The sequence below is a fragment of the Carcharodon carcharias genome, chromosome 21 (assembly GCF_017639515.1).
Source record: "Carcharodon carcharias isolate sCarCar2 chromosome 21, sCarCar2.pri, whole genome shotgun sequence".
Classification (NCBI taxonomy): domain Eukaryota; kingdom Metazoa; phylum Chordata; class Chondrichthyes; order Lamniformes; family Lamnidae; genus Carcharodon; species Carcharodon carcharias.
The window spans coordinates 35,690,023-35,708,210 of record NC_054487.1 but is presented as its reverse complement, the minus strand read 5'-3'; the positions used below and the strand labels follow the sequence as shown (position 1 = coordinate 35,708,210).

The window sequence follows — 18,188 nt, the reverse complement described above, 5'->3', positions numbered from 1 at the left end:
TTTAAATTTCGAATGGATCTGTGCAATCATTGAATTCATTATTTTGTGAATGAGTCCTCCACCTGTATTTCAGCATCACTTTCTCTATCTGTGTCCATCTCTCCCTTGTAAGTGAAAACCATTTTCACTTGTACTTCTTATTAATGGAAACAACATGGGGGAATGATAGAACTGGTTGCTCAAGCTTAAGATTAATCATTGCTAGTTATTTTGTGTAAGAAGGTGGCAACTCGCGCCATCATTGGGCATATAAATTAAGTCACTTCAGATGCACTGTTGCTAAAGCGCTCTTCATGACTTCTTGCTGCATATGGATGTTTCTATTCAATTATCTGAGTTGCACAATTTAAGTGCAGATGGTCAGGCTGTGAGAAGTTATCATTCTTTACTGAAAGTGTCAATTGTATTTGGGTGATTAAGGATTTCAAGTAATTGATAACTTGTGCATGGCCCCTGGTATAACCAGGTGAGGGGGAGTAAACTGGCTCCCCTCTTCAGCTTCCTCGGTTGGCCACAACAAAGGTTTAGTTTCTTCTTCATGAGGATGTGCCTTTTCCGAATCCAAATGTATTTAACTAATGAAGCCATAATCAATAAGGAGGCAATCAAACAACCTTCTTGAATTAAAGAAAGAGCAAATTGATTAACCACTAAACCCAAGGGAAACAAAATAATAGAGGCAACATCATGCACACACATCAGAAATAACGGAAGGTAGAGTACAATGAAAAAAGGTAGAAATACGGTTGTGTCCTTCGATTGTCCTTGAGGTGTAGATTTTTAAATGTTGCAGTGACTTGGATTATTTTGCTTTGTGGATGTTGGAATTATGAGATCTCAGTTCGCTGGTGGATTTCTCATAAAGTTGACTTCTGTTAATGCACTTGTTCCAAAGAGGAAGGGGGAGAGAGCTCAGCTTTCAGCCTGTTTCCTCTGAAGAAAACTTTCTTGCAATCTCTCTGCAGTGGCTGCAGTCTGGCCTGTTATACGTTACCCCCTTGTGTTTTTTCAAGGGTTTTGGGTGGGTCTGTCTGTGGCAGCCATTGTTTCAATAACCAGCATTTTGCGTTTTAATATCTTTTCTGAGGTCACGGTCCCTTTGTGAGGAGCACAGGAAGATTGTATTTCCTGCTGTGCATTAGTTTTGTGATCTGGTATAGGTTTAGGCAGGCCTAATAAAACACACCACCTTGGAGAGTTTCTGACCACTGGGGGAAGCACTGAGGAGCTGGAATCATTCTGAAAGGTAAGTATAAAATGTTTGGTCACTGTTAGATGCTGTATTGTAATTGTAGTAAAGGGGTCTGGCACATATAGGGTTAACATGGGATTGAGTGCAGTACCTCCTCACACAATGATGTAAGTGAACACATGACCTATACCATAGGGGTCACAGCCATGTGCACAAGCAAGCATGGTAACAGTTCCTAGTTTGAACCCTTTACTGTATATATGTATATAGTTGTTGTAGTTAATAAAGGCATGCAGTTATCCTACTTAAGGTTACAAGGACTTCATTAAGACCTACCGAACAGTATCCAACACCCTACAACATAGTGGCAGTGAATGGAAAAACACAAAACCTCACTAAAACTAAAATCCTGCGAGACTAAAGAAAAATTTGAAGATGCATTCTGATCTGAAGAAAAGCTCAAGAAGCAAAGGTGCAGAGGAAAATTGCAATGGAAAGCTCCAAAGAAATGCTTGGAAGCTGAAGGCAGGAATTTAAAATTCCTCACTGTAGCAGAAGACTCCATAGGATCTCTTGGGATTCCAACTTCAATTCCCAGAGTGCAGAGGTTAGCAGACCTAGTAGGGGTGAGCTAAACCTTTTAAATTCCAGCATACAGCAAGTTCTAAGGAATTTTTAAATAATTTAGTGGTCAGAAGTTGCCATTTTAAAACTCCATCAGAAAAACTAGATTCCCAAGTTGTCACCTGAGCATGTGGCATCTGAGTTTGCTTCAAAAAGAGAAAAAATTAATTAATTTGAAAGAATCACAACTAAAGAATCAGCTTTAAAGACCAAGCAAAGGCTAGGATTTGATGCTTTCATGACCCTAGAGCATAGCGCTGAAACAAGAAGTCTGCAGCTAGTCGATTCAAGCAGCCATTGTTTAAAATATTTTCAAGGCTGACCATGAGCACCATTGCAGTGGGAGCCTGCCAAAACCAGCAAGCACTGATGAACCCTTTGTCTTCAAACAAAGGATGGCACCATATTGAATTTCAGCAACTTCTTAAAGCTGAAACTATACTTGAATTTTTTTTAACCATGGATCAGAAATCCATTCTTCCAGATCAGCTTGGACTTATCCAAGGCCCAGGTCAATTACATAATTGGGGATTTTGAAGAAAAATGTTCCTTAGATACATGATTCCTTCAGGTCTGGATAAAAAGACAGAATCTCAACAAGTAAACATACTGCTTTATTTAGCAGGCCTGATAGTGGATGACATTCGTGCTAGTCAAGCAATCAATGAATTATCTACATTTGAAGAAGTACTAAAATCATTCAAAATCTTATTTTAACCTAAGAAGTAACAAAATCCTGGTAAGGGCTAAATTTAACGTGTGTCCAGCAGCCCGGAGAACCTGTTGATTCATTCATTAATGATCTGTACAGGATGGCTGAAGGCTGCGAATATGGAGTTCTAAAATCTGAACCTATCAGAATAATTGTAGGAGTAGCGGGCAACACACTCTCAGATGCGCTCTAAGCAAAGAAAGTTGTAAAGCTCGAGAAAGCTACCCAGATTGTTAGGCAGTCTGAACTCCGTGAGCAGCACAGGTCCATTTTAAGAGGAGAAAGTAAGCCATGGTGCAAAGGAAACCTCACAGCTCAGTAACTAAACAGCGCAGAAACAGGGACACTCCAGGCAAAGGAAAGCTGTGACTGACTAACTGACCAGTAGAGTGACCATGCTGTGGAGCAAAGAGCCTTCACAGGAGAGATCAACGTTCTGCAATTTCAGCCCAATGCTTTCAATGTAAATGGACTGGACTCTTCGACAAACTGTGCAAGGCCAAAGCATCTAAATGCGCAGAAGACCCAAAGATGATTCATGAAGTTGAGACTACACACCAAGGGAGAGACAGTCATGCTTCTTGGGTGAGATCAAAGATCCTGGATTTTTGTTTTGGAATGTGGACATTTTGGTTAACGTCCATCTCACAAACTTTAAAGTGGACACAAGAGCCAGTGTTACGCCTGCCGGACAGAGAACCATGGCTGGTGACCCAACAACTAATGCTACCCATGACGCACCTATACGGTGAAAGACACCCTGCAGGCAACACTGAGGCACAGGATAAAAGAATCCAAGAGACCCTGCTCGTGGTTCACAACCAGGAGTGTTCGCTATTAATCCGCAAAGCCTGTGTCGAATTTAACCTTTTACAAACAATTGACTGGGTCAACCAACAAAGATTGGGCTCCAAGTATAAAAGCGAGTTCCTGAATCTCTTCAGGATGACTGAAAAACGCATACAAGATTACACTGAGGGAGGATGCTAATCCCGTGTGCCTAATTATGCCACGAAAGGTTTCCCTATCCAATCATGAAACAAGTGCAGTAGCAGCTAGACAAGATGACAAACATGGGAGTCACCTCCCCAGTCATACCACTGACTGCATGGTGTCTGGAGTGGCCCCAGTCCCAAAACCAAATCGGTCCGTCTGAATTTGCATCGACCTGACTAGCTTAACAAGGCTGCAGCCAGAGAAGTACATCCCATGTTCTCAGTGGACAAAAGCCTGACTAAACTCTTGACGAGCATGGTATTTTCAAAATTGGATGCAAACGGCAGATTCTGGCAATTTCCTCTCAATAAGGACTCCCAGCTCCTGACGGCATTTATTACCCACTTTGGCAGATTCTGCTTCAACTGCTGCTGTTCGGGATCACATCAGCGCCAGAAATATTCCAATGTAGGATGTTGGCCATCTTGCAGCCTTCAGGGGGTCATTTGCCACATAGATGATGTCTTGATTCATGATGCAACAGTAAAGGGCACAGGCTAGAAGCTGTCTCCATGCTAAGGTTTATGCATGTTTCTGCTTAACACCATGCTGACCCTGGATCTGGGTCATGTGCCTTCTTACATCACTGTGTGGATGGTGCGCTACTCAGACCCACATTAACCCTGTATATGACAGACCCTGTACTACACAAATCAGCAAAGTGTGTCAGCAAAAGTTGATTGCAAGTATTGATGACAAACCTGTTGCTAAGAAAACTGTGACCACAGGAACTAAGGTTAATGTGTGCAGAAAAAGTGGGTCTTCTGCCAGACGTTCAATATATTTGAGGTAAATATTAAGGCCATTGTACAAATTCATTTTCACATTACTTTCATAAGAATGAAATGAATATGAAAAATAACTGGGTTAGCATTCTGTTAGGTTTAGCAGGGCTATGGTTAGCATTCAGAAACTAGATTCAAGGCTAGGAAGTCAGTCATGGAGGAAGAACAAGTAATTAGATTGAAATATTGATTTTCCTATATTGGATTGACAAAGGTGACAAATGTCTCCTGAATACCATTTGCTTTGAAAAAATATATATATTTTATATATACATAAATACACAGATATGTATACATACACACACAAAAAAACATTTTACACAATGTTTTTTTGTGTGTTTATGTATACATATCTGTGTATTTATGTATATATAAAATATATATATTTTTTCAAAGCAAATGGTATTCAGGAGACATTTGACAATCAAATTTTGAAGAGGGGTTAGTCTTTCTGCACTCTTGTTATCCCTCTATTACTGACTGACTTTTTGTTCAGAACCAAAATCTCAACCAATGTTTTGCTCAATGGCCTTTCTCAACAAAGTTGTAGCCCATCTGGCTCAGAGTAATGGGATAGAATTCTGCAAATATTGATCTTCTGATCTTAAGCATGCTGCTTGGTGAAGTGAAAAACAAATATTTCTTTACAGGAGAAGCTTAAAAAATCTATTGGACCAATTATCACATTTTAATAGGGCATTTTGACCTGCTAATGACATTCCCTTATGTTGTTTCCATAAATAGCAAACAAAAGGGAACAACACTGGTTCCCAATCAGTCAACATCCATCGATGGGCAACTCATGGGTGGAGGCTAGGGGCACATGTTAAAGGAAAATAAAATGAAAGTCTTTGTTCATGCCTCTCACAACTCTTCAGAGGGGTAGAATACTGATTTGGAAATCATGTTTGCATGTATGTATGTATTGTATCTCCAGTCAAAGCTAACATTTTGTCCTTTTTCAGCTCTTGTTTCCTTTGACTTTCAGTAATCCACAAAAAGGACTTGATCTCCACTTTACATCTTTTGGTTGCCATTGCAAAACACTTCAAACCTGACATTCCACTTCCACAAAATGTGTGCGTGGAAACGTTAATCCTTGAGGTAACTATGGAAACCAAAGAAGGAGAGGTTTACTCATTCTGACTGATTTCAAGTTTATTTCAATAAATTCTTTTGCAATGTCGGCGCAGCCAGGAATCTGTTCATCCAGATTGTAGGTCTTGAGTAAAATCAACGCGTTATACACAATGAATATTTACCCAGATCCAGTCCTGCCCATGACTGGTTTTCTTGTATGTATTTTTACATTAAATGTGAACGTATCAAATCATTTTCTTTCTCTTCATTCACTGGTTTCTTAATTAACAAGTTGACCAGGTAACATACTCCTAACCCTTTGTGAGTGGGATTGTGACCTAGTCAACTGAAGACACCCATAGAAGAAAAGTGTGGGAGGAACATTTTTATTATTTTTTTATCTTGAGATCCTTGTTTTTTCCTCCTTCTGAAGAGGAAGAAGAGAACAGCATGCCACTGGTACAACCCAGCTTTCGGTGATTTGTTGTGAAATTAATCAGTTTAAGGGCTCAATTCCTGTGGATTCCTGTACAGTAGCCATGCACTTCTATGACAAAGGAATTATATTTCAGCTGGGCTACTCTACACTTTAAAAAAGTGATGCATATTTTGTTGACTTATTTAAGAACATGAGAAATATAGAACATGAAATGATGGGGCACTAAAACACATGCCTTCCACAAGACCATGTGCAATTTTATTGGCATGAGCTCTATGAATTCCACTCATCTATTGATGAAAGGTTTGCACACTTTGTCCATGTGTCCCAAAGACAAGAAACAAAGTAGCAGAATTCCTTGACCTTTTTTGGCACGGAATTTTCCAGTAGTTCAACATCCATCGAGTTCCATACAGCATCAAAGGAAAAGGAAATTTCGAATTGAACATTCATCCAGATACTTAAAGGGATAGGGAAACCTGGAACAATATTTCCAAATACAGTAGGGGAGCAAACCAAGAAAGTATGGATTTGGGATGATAAAGGACTAATTTAGGTCTTATTTAAGTTATTATTATTGTCATTATTCAAGTTCTCATTTACAGAGTGCAAATAATAACTTGAATAGGTTGCCAGGAAGGTTGGTTGTAGACCAGCTGAATAAACAGCTCGATGCTGTATTGGCTGAATGGCCCCTTATCAGAACTCATCATGCAAATTTCATCTATTCTGTTAACCACAGTCACTTTAGAAGCTTGTGTTTGTCACAGGAAAATGGACAGCATTGTAAAATGTGATTCACAGAAACATAGGTGAAATTCCTGTAAACCTGTGTAATAAAATCGGAATTTTGATTTATCTAGTCATCATAAACCATAGGCCCTAATTATAAACAGATGGAAACACTGGTCAAATTCAATATACCAAATCAGAATTTAATTTACTGAATTACCATAAACCAGTAGGAACTCAGTGATTTTTTTTTAAAAATTGCTTACAGGCTCATTAGATACTTCAGTTAGGGTTCCCCAGTTTGAAGACCATTTTAAGCCAAGTCCTGCCTGCCCCCCATTGTTTAGTATTTGGTAAAACATGTTTGGGATCTGTCCTAAAAATATTTGATTTGTAAGCATCCATTGACCTGTGACATTTTAAAACTATTTTGTTACTTTGTAATGACTAGTTATTTCTTGCAAAACAATAGTGCCAATGAAGTTTTGATTATAATGCAAAATGGGCACATCAGAATTTGCAGAACAGGAAATGAGTAGCAGTATGTGTCTGGTTTCAACTTGCTCTGTAAAAAAATATGTAAGTTGAACAAGCAGGTAATACGACAACTGCACATTGCTGGTGGATGAAATTGAGCAACTAACTCACCACAAACTAAACCCTAAGCAAAGGAGGTTGCTACCCTTTTAAATTTACCAGTCTGGCAGATTGAAAGGCTGCTAATAACTTGCTGCCGGGCCATCCCTTTAAGGCATTGTTGCAATCAGGAAACTGCTTTATCTTGTTCAACAGCAACTTCTGCTTATTCTCAGTAATAACACAATGCGTTAAATAAAACACTGCTCTATAGTATGGTTTCAAGATTTGATTTCTCTATAAAACAATGCTGACAAAAAAAACCCCGGCACCTGTCAGAATACTTTTATTACTGATTAAATAGAATAGCAGTACCTTTTCTTTTTAAAAGAAAGTAACAATAACATATACTCTAGAATTCAATCCATCTGTGGGCATTGTTGAAAGGACACAATTTGTGGTATTTTAAGTGGCACTGTTTTGAACAGTATTTAGTTGTTACATGCTTGGCTCTGTGTAGGTAGAATTAAAATAGGATTTTTAAACATGAAGCTAAAAGACTTGATATGGTGGGGGAGATAGTGGAGATAGTTGAGAATTCTATCTTGCAAACCAAAAATTCCTCCGTGTTAAATTATTGGGGCCTGGTTTAAAAGAGAGTTTACATAATAAAAATGATTTTTGAACGGTATCAAAGATGCAAGTCTATTTTTTTCTCACCTGTTTTTTAGAAGAGAGATTCAAATTGTATTCATCAAAGAGAGGCATGTTGATGCCAGGGAATATTTACCACTTTTTAAGCTGATGTCAGCATCAAGTACTCTGGATTGGATTTAGAAGTCATGTGCAGCATTAGGCATCCCCCTCCCCACCCCAACAATGAAGGGCACGCCTTATTCCACCATTTTGACATTCCCATTTTCCACTCCAGCTACATGTCTGAACAATTGGGCTGGAATTTAACCTAGGGGGAGAATTTTCTCCCAGTCGGGCGGGCCAGTCGGGAGCAGGCACAGGCGGGGCGCGGAGCCAATCGCCGCCTTGACCAGCTGCGCAGCACCATTTTACGTGGGCAGGACAATTAAGGCCCACCCAGCATAACACACAGCCGGTAACACTCGCTACCTGTGCGGGCAGGGGGGAGGAGGGAGAGTTGGGGTCTGCACTCTTTAGCGCAAACGCGCAACAGAGTGCATAAATCTCCCTGAGGCACGGGGCTGCCTCAGGAAGATTAATTTCATAATGGAACATTGAAAAAAAGAGAAAAAAAATTCAAATGTGTCCCCTCATGTGACAGTGCCACATGAGCTGGGACATGTTTATGAATTTTGATTAAAAAATTTTATTTCATTAATAAATCCTTCATGAAACCTCATCCCGCCCGTGGATAAGATTTCATGAAAAATGCGAAGACCGCCTGGGCTCTTCACCTGCCCGCCAACCTTAAGGTTGGACAGGCAGCCCTGACAATTACTTCAATTAGTTTTATTAATAGCCTCAACAGGTCTTTGTCAGTTCATCGGGTGTGCAACCGGCTCCGATGTGCACCGCTGAACTAAAGATCGAAATGAGGCATGGCGAGGTCAGGATGCACGCACGTGTCATTTTACGTGTCAGCGTACGGGGCCCACCTCCACACGCCAAACAGAAGATTCTGCCCGAGGTTTCGGTAGTGAAAGAACAGTATGCTAATGTTTGTAGGAGAAACACTAACACTAAAAACTAATTTCCATAAGGCCTTTAAACTTTGATTCAGATGCTGTGGAATAGATACTCTAAAAGATCTTCCAGCTCTACATTTCGACAGTTTGCCTGTCCCATTCAGTACAGCCCTACAGACAAAGAGTGTTTGAAAAATTAATATTTCAAAGAACTCTGTAGCAAAGCAGTTATCTATTTACTCATAGCTTCATGTTCCATTTTCTGTGGAGGGAAAGCTCTTGGGATATATATAAATATATCCACAAATTTAAAATTGATGAAAAATCTTATTTTGCTAGATTGACAAAACAGGAATAAAGACGGTGAAGCACTTGGAATATATCACAGAGAAAAGGTAGGGTGCATAATCTGTTCAATTTTACAAAGTATCATTCAAACTCTCGAGTTGACCTTGGAAATTTCAAATATTAGTTTGTATAAGAGTATGAGAGACTGTGTGAATGATCAAGGAGAGGCATGTTGGTGCTCAGTTCTGATGAAAAGCCATACACTGAAACATTAATACTGTTTTTCTCTCTTGATGGATGCTGTCTGTCCTGCTTTTCAGCCTTTGTATTGATTCGCAGACTTATTTTCTCATGTCTTTCAGTTCAAATTAGTTTTTTCAAGAGTGTAAATAAATCGCAATTCATAAACATCACAGGTGAATCTGAATTATTATGGTTTCCATCTGAGTTTGTTAATTTATTACATTTTCACAGTGGGCTTGATTTTAAAAATTGTTTTTTAATCAATAACCTGGTTTCAAATCTAGATTAAGCTGATGGACTAAAAATCTAATAAATTTGGTGGTAATAATGCTCCAGACCAACAGATATGCCATAAGTTTGGTCAGTCTCAGCCCATCTCCTTGTACAAATATATCCACAGCAAAAAAAAAATTGTGCTCAGTTTGGTCCTATATTGGCAATGTCGCTCAGAGAGCTGATAAATTATCTTGCTGTGGGAAATGATAAAGTATTCCAGTACACGATGGACTTCTGAACTTGGGGCTGATGCTGAGTATGAGCAGATGGGGCTTTGCTTGATTTGAAACCTTTTGCACCTAAAGTCCTTGATAAAGAACAGATTTTTAAACTCCTGCACCCTCTTCAACAGCAAAAGTGATACTGTACTTTTAAATGTATCATTTCCAAACATTAACTTCTGATAGAAGGTTCTGGACTCGCCTGTTGTTTTGTTTACTGCAGTGTTCAGGGATGGTGGTGTTATTGTGTCTGCTCATGATGCATTCTGACCAAGCATCCTCCAGGCTGGTTGGTTTGGACTTAAATTGTAAATAAATGTGTTTTACTCATGAACTATGAATAAATTGAAATAGGTTTGCTAATTTTTAAATAAGTTATTTCATTTTTCTTTTGGAATAGTGATGATACAGAACAAGAGCAAATACCAGGTAAGATATTTCCTCGGATAACAATTGACGTTAACATAATACACGGCTGAAATCTAATTGAGGGCTTCAATCGACAAAAAAAAATTGCATAGAGCTCCAGAATAGACTGACAGCTCATCTCTAGCTTAGTGTCTGCGGCATTGAGGAGCTGCATCCTTTAGTTCTCTATATCAGTTATCCTTATAAAGTCTCTGGACTGAATGTTTAAGTCAAAAAGCTTGGACAATTATGTAAGGGAGTCCTTAAAATCCCCGTTGTCATATGAATTAGGAACAGGAGCAGGCCATTCAGCCCCTCAAGCCTGCTCTGCCATTCAATAAGATCATTTCTGATCTGATTGTGGTCTCAACTCCACATTCTGCCCAGCTCCCGATAACCATTGACTCCTTTGTTAATCAAGAATCTATCTACCTCTGCCTTTTAAGTATTCATTGACCGTTCTAATTTGGCTGTTTTTTATAATGGGTAGAATTTTGTCCTTATCGGGCAGGCTCGGTGTAGGCGGCTGGGGACGGTTGGGAAGCTGACTGCCGTTTGCGATCGGGGCCGGACCGCGATTTCATGCTGGCGGGCCAATTAAGGCCAGTCCAGCATGAAACATGAGTGGCAGCGCTCAGCGCTGCCCGGACAGGCGGGAAAGGAGGGCGAGTGCGAACTTTGTGCAGGCACGCAAGTGCCTCAGGGAGATGAACAGTTTTAAAAATTAAAAATAAAGATTTTAAAAATGCTATAAAACATGTCACATGAGTGGGGACATGTTAGAAATGAAATTTGAAAAACTTTATTTTATTTTTATTTGATGCTGGAAACCTCACCCCGCCCGTGGATGAGGCTTTCAAAAAAATGCAGTGAAGAATTTGTTTCAATGACCTTGTTAATGGCCTTAATAGGCCTTTTAATTGTCGGTGGGCGCATTGCTCCTCTGGTGCACGCCCGCTGACTGAAATATCACGCAACATTGTGAGTTGATGTCAGGACGCTCGCCCGATGTCAACGCAGGTCATTTTACGCTTGAGCAGGTCAGGCACGCGCCCGCTGGCCAAGGTGAAAATTCTGCCCAATGTATACTAGAGACCTTTAAAATCAGTTTTTAACAATTTCCACCAACAAACACACAGCAATCTAAAAACAATAAGGGAATGTTTCTAAAAATAAAAAGCTTCTGCTGAATTTTGATCCACAAAAACCACACATTCTCCTGGGTCTTAGTGCATCCCAGGATGGCCATGTATTGTGATACTGGTGATATATGTATGAAACATATATGCAGAATGATGTCAGTAATGCAATACTGTGTTTCCTTGGGCTCGCCTATCACTACCATTTACTGGAAAGGAGATAAATTGAGGCGAGTTCTTCATGCTATACTTGTAACAAAAAAGATCTACTGCATACAGTGATCACAAAGTACTGTTCTAAGCGCATGCTGCAAAATTCAATTTTTATTTCAATTTTCGTATTTCAGCTTTTAAAAATCGTGTATTTCCATGATACAGTGGTGATTTGCTGCTTCAAACACATATTTTACCAGTCAACATTTTACAGTGGACAGTTTAGATATGTATTTGGCTGCTAGAATAGATTCATAGGCCAGGATTTCCCGGTCGGTGAGCAGGGGGGCGGGGCTGCTCGCCGACGAGTAAAATGACGCGGGATGATGTCGGGCGGAACTCCTGACATCACCACGCCCCATTTAAATTTTCAGGTAGGTGGGGGATTAGCAGAATTAGTTGTGTGCCTGCTGACCTGTCAATGGCCAATTGAAGCCATTGACAGAGTCATTAAGCTAATTAATGGACTTGCCCGTCCAACCTTAAGGTTGGCAGGCAGGCCGGGAACCCTGGTGGGCATTAGAAAAAGCACGAAACCTCATCCACTGGCGGGATGAGATTTTGTGTAGGTTTTTAACAATGTAATTAAGGTGTATTTAAAAGTTATGGACATGTCCCAACTCATGTGACAGTGTCGCATGAGGGGATATGTCAGGGAATTTTTTTTTCTCTATTTTACAGATTTTTTATTATGGAGCCGATCTCACTGAGGCAGCACTTAGCCTCAGGGAGATGAGTGCGCTTTTTCATGTGCATGCGCGAAAGAGTGCACTCTCGGCTCAGGGAATCCCTCCCACCAGCACAGGGAGCGCATAGCTTCGGGGGGAAAATTCTGCCCATAGTATTTATAATCATTGAACATTAGACCTAATCTCTTTTTATATATTTTATATTTTTATCATCTTTTTGATGAAAAACTCCTCATGTCCTTGCAGGCAGACCATACCTGCAGTCATCAGCGGCATCAAATAAGTCTTCCCTTAGTTAGCACACAATCTGTAACAAATTTAAGTGAAATACTGGGTATTTTCTGAATTATTTTAGCCATTTTATGTGCTGGATTGCAAACAATATGCAGACAAAGCATCACATTGGAGCACATTTAAACAGCTAGTTGTGTGCTGTTCCTCACTTTCTGACTCCTTTTCCAATGTCATTTTCAAATTTTCAGATTGACTTAAATGACTTCTTTCAAGGTCAGGGGTTCCTAGTATAAAGAAATAAGATTGGTGGCTGGGCTGCCGGCATCTTTGAATGAGTTTTATGGGAAATTAAGTCTAAGTGATTTCAAATTAAAATCTCAAGTTTTATCTCATGGTAAGATCTCCATGCTGTGAATTAATATTATCCTGATATGTACTCTTTCTATATTTTTAGAAGCTGATGGCATTAATGATCTATTTAAACTTGGCCCTGACAAAGTGAAAATAGTGCAACAGGTATTATATTTCCATTTGAGTTATATTTCTTACATTGCTTGTTATTATATTTTCCAAATTCCCCCTTCTCCTCCTCAAGACTTACTAAAGTTAAAGGTACCATATCAATGCAAGTTGTTGTTGAGTTTTAGCTCCATAGATAACAGCAGCCCTTTAGTAATTCACCTAAGTTCTTCTTTGTGTGGATTTAGATAGTGAATATTGACATGTTATTTAATCATCATCCTCAGCCTCGAGTGAGGGTGAATGGGGTATACAGGAGGGGTTGTGCTTCTCACAGGCGGGCTTACTGTACTCATTGAAATAGCTCATCCTTTATTGTTCCTCACCTTCACCCAGCTCCCGTCTGTGGCTCCAAGTAATTGCTAAAATGTGACAGCGGCCATACCCTGGTAACTACTCCGATGGGCAGGCCAAACCAGGTGAGGGTAGCTGTTGGGTGTCCTATTCTTGGTGACTTAGGGATTTGTCTACCCTGGCATGTGAACACTGATTTTGGTGGACTGGGCAGGTGAGAGCAATCTATGGTCCAATGGTCTTGAAGGCATGTCAGCACCGTGCTGTGGAACACATAGAGCTCAACAAGATACAGAAGGCATCCTGGTCGCCCACCGCATCTGGATCTGTCTCCAGTTGTCTAGACTCATCTTGTCATTGGAACAATACAGGTTAGATTGAGAGAAAGAGACTAACAGTGCACAGCTCTCCCTCACTATAATCCTATTCACACACAAGTCATGTTCATCATCTTTCTATCATCTGGCATCCATTATCTATCACAAGTCCTATAGTGATGGGCTAGTGACATAGCAGAAGGTGTGGATTCACTGGGAGCTGTAGCTGTGACCCTGCATACAAGCGACTCAGGCCATAGGTCATTTTTCACTGGAAGGAAGCAGGAGTGGAACCTGGCAGTCCCTTTAGTAACTGAGCCACGCTTTTCAGGACGACACTGCTCACCTCCCGAGTATGAGGGAGGGGCCAGAAAAGGTGCTCCAACCATTGTCTGTTTCACCTACCCTGGCCAGCAAACTGCAGCTGATGTCAATACAGTCACAATTCAATCTCAGAAAAGAAAGCAAATGTGATACCGGTCATTATTGGCACATGGAGCGTGCTTATCCTCATGGGCAAGGCCACAGCCGACAGACCTGAGAGAAGAACTGTTCTTGTTGGTAGAGAGCTGGCTAGGTACAATGTCTAGATCACTGCCTTCAATGAGACTTACCTACCTAAGGAGGATCAACTCAAAAGAAAATGGTACAGGTTATACATTCTTTTGGAGTGGCCATGGAAAAGAAGAAAGACACAAAGCTGGCATTGGGTTTATCATGAGTTGTTTTGTCAGCAAGTTGACTTGCCTTCCCAAGTGTGTTAATGATTGTATGATGATCATCACCTTCCTGCATGGCAATAGCAAGCAACTCTCAACAGTGAGTACTCCTCTACCATGGCCAACTTTGATGAAGTCGAGGATAAATTTGATGATGACCACCACTCCTTGATTGGAGTGTCCCTTCCTTGGAGAAGTTAGGACTGTTTTCCTGGAGAAAAGAAGGCTGAGAGGAGATTTGATAGAGGTATTCAAAATCATAAGGGATCTGGACAGGAGGGAGAAAGTATTCCCAATTATGAAAAGGTTGAAAACTCAACACAGATTTAAAATAATTGGCAAAAGAAGCAAACGAGGCATGAGGGAAAGCTTTCAGATTGGAGGATGGTAGACAGTGGTGTTCCCCAAGGATCAGTGCTAAGACCACTGCTTTTTTGATACATATAAATGACTTGGATATTAGAATACAGAACAAAATTTCAAAGTTTGTCAACTATATCAAACTTGGAGGGCTAGCAAGCATTGAGGATAATACCAATTGGCTGAAACTGGATATAAGCTAGCAGAATAGGCAGAGAGGTGATAGGTAGAATTTATTATAGAGAAAGGTGAGGTGATACATTTTGGCAGAAGGGTTGGGGGATGCAGTATAGACTTAATGGCACAATTTTAAAGAATCTACAGGGACGAAAGGACCTAGGGGTTCATGAGCATACATCATTGAAGATGGTGGGCTATACTGAGAGTCTACTCAGCAGGTTTAAGGCTTCATAAATACAGGTATTATGTACAAATGCAGGGAAATTATGCTAAAGCTTTATAAAGCTTTGGTTAGGCCACAGCTGCATCCAGTTCTGGTCACCACACTTTAGGAAAGATGTGAAAGTCCTTAAGGGTGCAGAGCAGATTTTCCAGAATCATTCAGGAGTGGTGATTTTAGCTACAAGGTTAGGTTTGGAGAAGCCAAGGTGCAGGAGCAAAACATATGGCTGATCCGCAGCCTCACGTCACCTAACACCCCGATACGAAGACTTTCGACAAATTAGTTAACATTGTCAAAAACCACCTGAAGCCAAAGCCCTCGGTCACTATGCAGCTTTTTAAACTCAATCTGAGGAATAGGCTTCCAGGAGAGAGAATTGCTGGCTATGTAGCTGCTTTAAAGGAATTAACGGAATGTTGTGAGTTCGAAACATCAATTAATGACATGTTGAGAGATTGACTGATATGCTGAATCGGGAACGATGCTATTCAAAAGTGATTGCTATCTGAAACTAATCTAGACTTCAGTAAGGCATTAGAATTGGCAACAGTCATGGACAGCACTGTTAGAGACTCAGAGGCAATAAAAGATACATAAAGTCCATCTTGTAGAGTGGGAAGGGCTGGTGACAAAAGGCATGAAAACGTCGGACTCTGCAGAAAGGCGGGGAACACCCACTATGTACAGGCCATTGAAGAACAACAGTACTACAGTGAAAACCCACAACATTAATGAGAGAAATGCATCTAGGCAGCCTGCAGGCTATCAACAGTTCAGAAATATCAAATGCTTTCTCTGCCACTGCAATGGTCACATAATACGGCACTGTCAAGATAGACTGAGACAGCATTTTAAAAATAAAGGTAGGAATTGCAATATCTGTCTCATTGAAGAACCAGAGGAAGCAGAATCTGACATCTATTCATTATACAACCTGAAAGTGGATAGAACTGAGCCAACCCAGGTAGTCATTAGAGTCAATGAATAACCCATCAAGACGGAGGTCATTAAAAGCAAAATGCTGGAAATCTGAAACAAAAACAGAAAATGCTGGAAAACCCAGCAGGTCTAGCAGCATCTGTGGAGCATCTGCTCTGAAGAAGGGTCAGATGGACTCAAAACGTTAACTCTGTTTCTCTCTCCAATGATGGATGTCAGTACTGGGGCATCAATGTCTGTCATAGGAGAACATACATTCAATGAGCCCATTCACTAAGTTTGGAACAATTGGACACAAAATTAAAAACATATATGGGTGAAGAAATAAGATATGTCAAGTCCTGGTGCATGACCGGGCATCAGTCTGTGAATTTACCCCTTAAAGTAGTAGCAGGGGTGGGCCCAAGTTTAATTGGCCACAAATGTCTCAAAAAGATCAAATTGCAATGGGCTGAGGTTTTTCAAATCAGAACGAGAAACTTACAGGAATTGTTACAAAAGTATGCTTCAATTTTCCGTGATGAGCTAGGAAGGATTCATGAACTACAAGCCAAAATCCACATAGACTCTAATGCAACCCCCAGATTTATCAGAACCAGGCCAGTCCCTTATACTCTATGGGACAACGTTGAGAATGAGCTAAACAGGTTGGAAAAGTTGGGTATCTTACAACCGTTGCAATTTTCTGAGTGGGCAGCACCATAGTACCCGTACTGAAGCCAGTCCAAAGTGTTCGCTTATGTGGTGACTATAAGTTAACTGTAAACAAAGTGGCGAAACTTGTTAGACCCATGATACTGCAGATTGACGAATTATATTCAAAATTGGCAGGGGGCAGCACATATTCAAAACTCGACATGAGCCACACCTACCAGCAGGGAGAGATGGAAGAAGGCCTTATGGAATTCATAACCATCAATACACATCGAAGGCTGTATCAATACACTCAACTACCTTTTCGGATCTCATCGGCATGTGTTATTTTCCAGCGTACCATGAAAAATCTGCTTCAGGGACTGCCCCATGTCGTTGTTTATCTGGATGATGTCTTAGTCACTGGACAAACTGGCAAAGAACACTTAGCTAATTTGGAGGAGGTGCTGAAACGCTTCTCACAAGCGGGGGTGTGCTTGAAGTGAGAAAAATGTCTTTTCCAAGACAAAAAGCGCAGGGCCTGCATCCTGTGGAAGAAAAGGTCAAGGTTATTCGCAAGGCACCTGTACCGAGAAACATTACAGAACTAAAGGCCGTCTTAGACATGATAAACTACTATGGGTGATTTCACCCAAATCTATCAACTGTGCTGGCTCTGTTATACACGTTGCTTAAGAAAAACCATAAATGGATTTGGCAAACTCTGCACCAGGATGCGTTTCTGAAGGTAAAGAAATTATTAAGGTCATCGATCTTACTGGTCCACTTTGACCCAAAGAAAGGATTGATTTTAACTTGTAATGCATCCACTTATGGAGTAGGGGCTGTACTTTCACATCGGATGGCTCTGAACAACCCATTGGTTATACATCTCTTACACTCAGTGCTGCAGAGCAACAATATTCTCAAATTGAGAAGGAGGGTTCGCCTCTTGTGTTTGGTGTTCAGAAATCCCATCAATACCTTCATGGTCACCATTTTCACATTATATCCAACCACAAGCCTCTGCTGGGATTATTTGGAGAGGATAAGGTGATACCCCCATCGCATCTGCTCATATCCTGAGGTGGGCACTGATATTAGCTGCTTACGAATACACTTTTATTCACTGATCGGGAAGCTAGATCACACATGCTGACATGCTGAGCCACATCCCCCTGCCAGATAACAACGTGAGGTTCCAATTCCCCAGGAACTTGCCTTAGTACTAAATTGTTTGGATTCCTCCCCTGTCCAGGCCAAACAAATCCAAGATCCACTTTTATCTCACATTGGGGTGCAGGTCTTGAATGGATGGTCAGGTGAGTGAAAGTCTGATGACATGAAGCCCTATTCCAATCACAGATACAAACTCATCTGCCAGGACAGCATATTGCTCTGGGGAGCAAGGGTTATCATTCCCCTGAGAGGGCGAAGGCCATTACTGGCCAAATTACATAGCGCTCACTCTGGCATTAGGATGAAGATGCTCATGC

The 18,188-nt window shown here is 40.7% G+C and overlaps 1 protein-coding gene across 3 annotated transcripts in view; it reads left to right on the top strand.

The window, feature by feature from the left end:
* The window catches only part of parvg (parvin, gamma), a 56,240-nt gene that overhangs the window by 20,799 nt on the left and 17,253 nt on the right, over positions 1–18,188 (top strand). For all 3 annotated transcript variants that reach the window (XM_041216013.1, XM_041216012.1, XM_041216011.1), the window contains exons 6-9: positions 5,298–5,413; positions 9,137–9,192; positions 10,226–10,254; positions 12,963–13,024. In XM_041216013.1, coding sequence (XP_041071947.1) covers positions 5,298–5,413; positions 9,137–9,192; positions 10,226–10,254; positions 12,963–13,024 — 263 coding nt within the window. The remainder of the gene's footprint in view (positions 1–5,297; positions 5,414–9,136; positions 9,193–10,225; positions 10,255–12,962; positions 13,025–18,188) is intronic.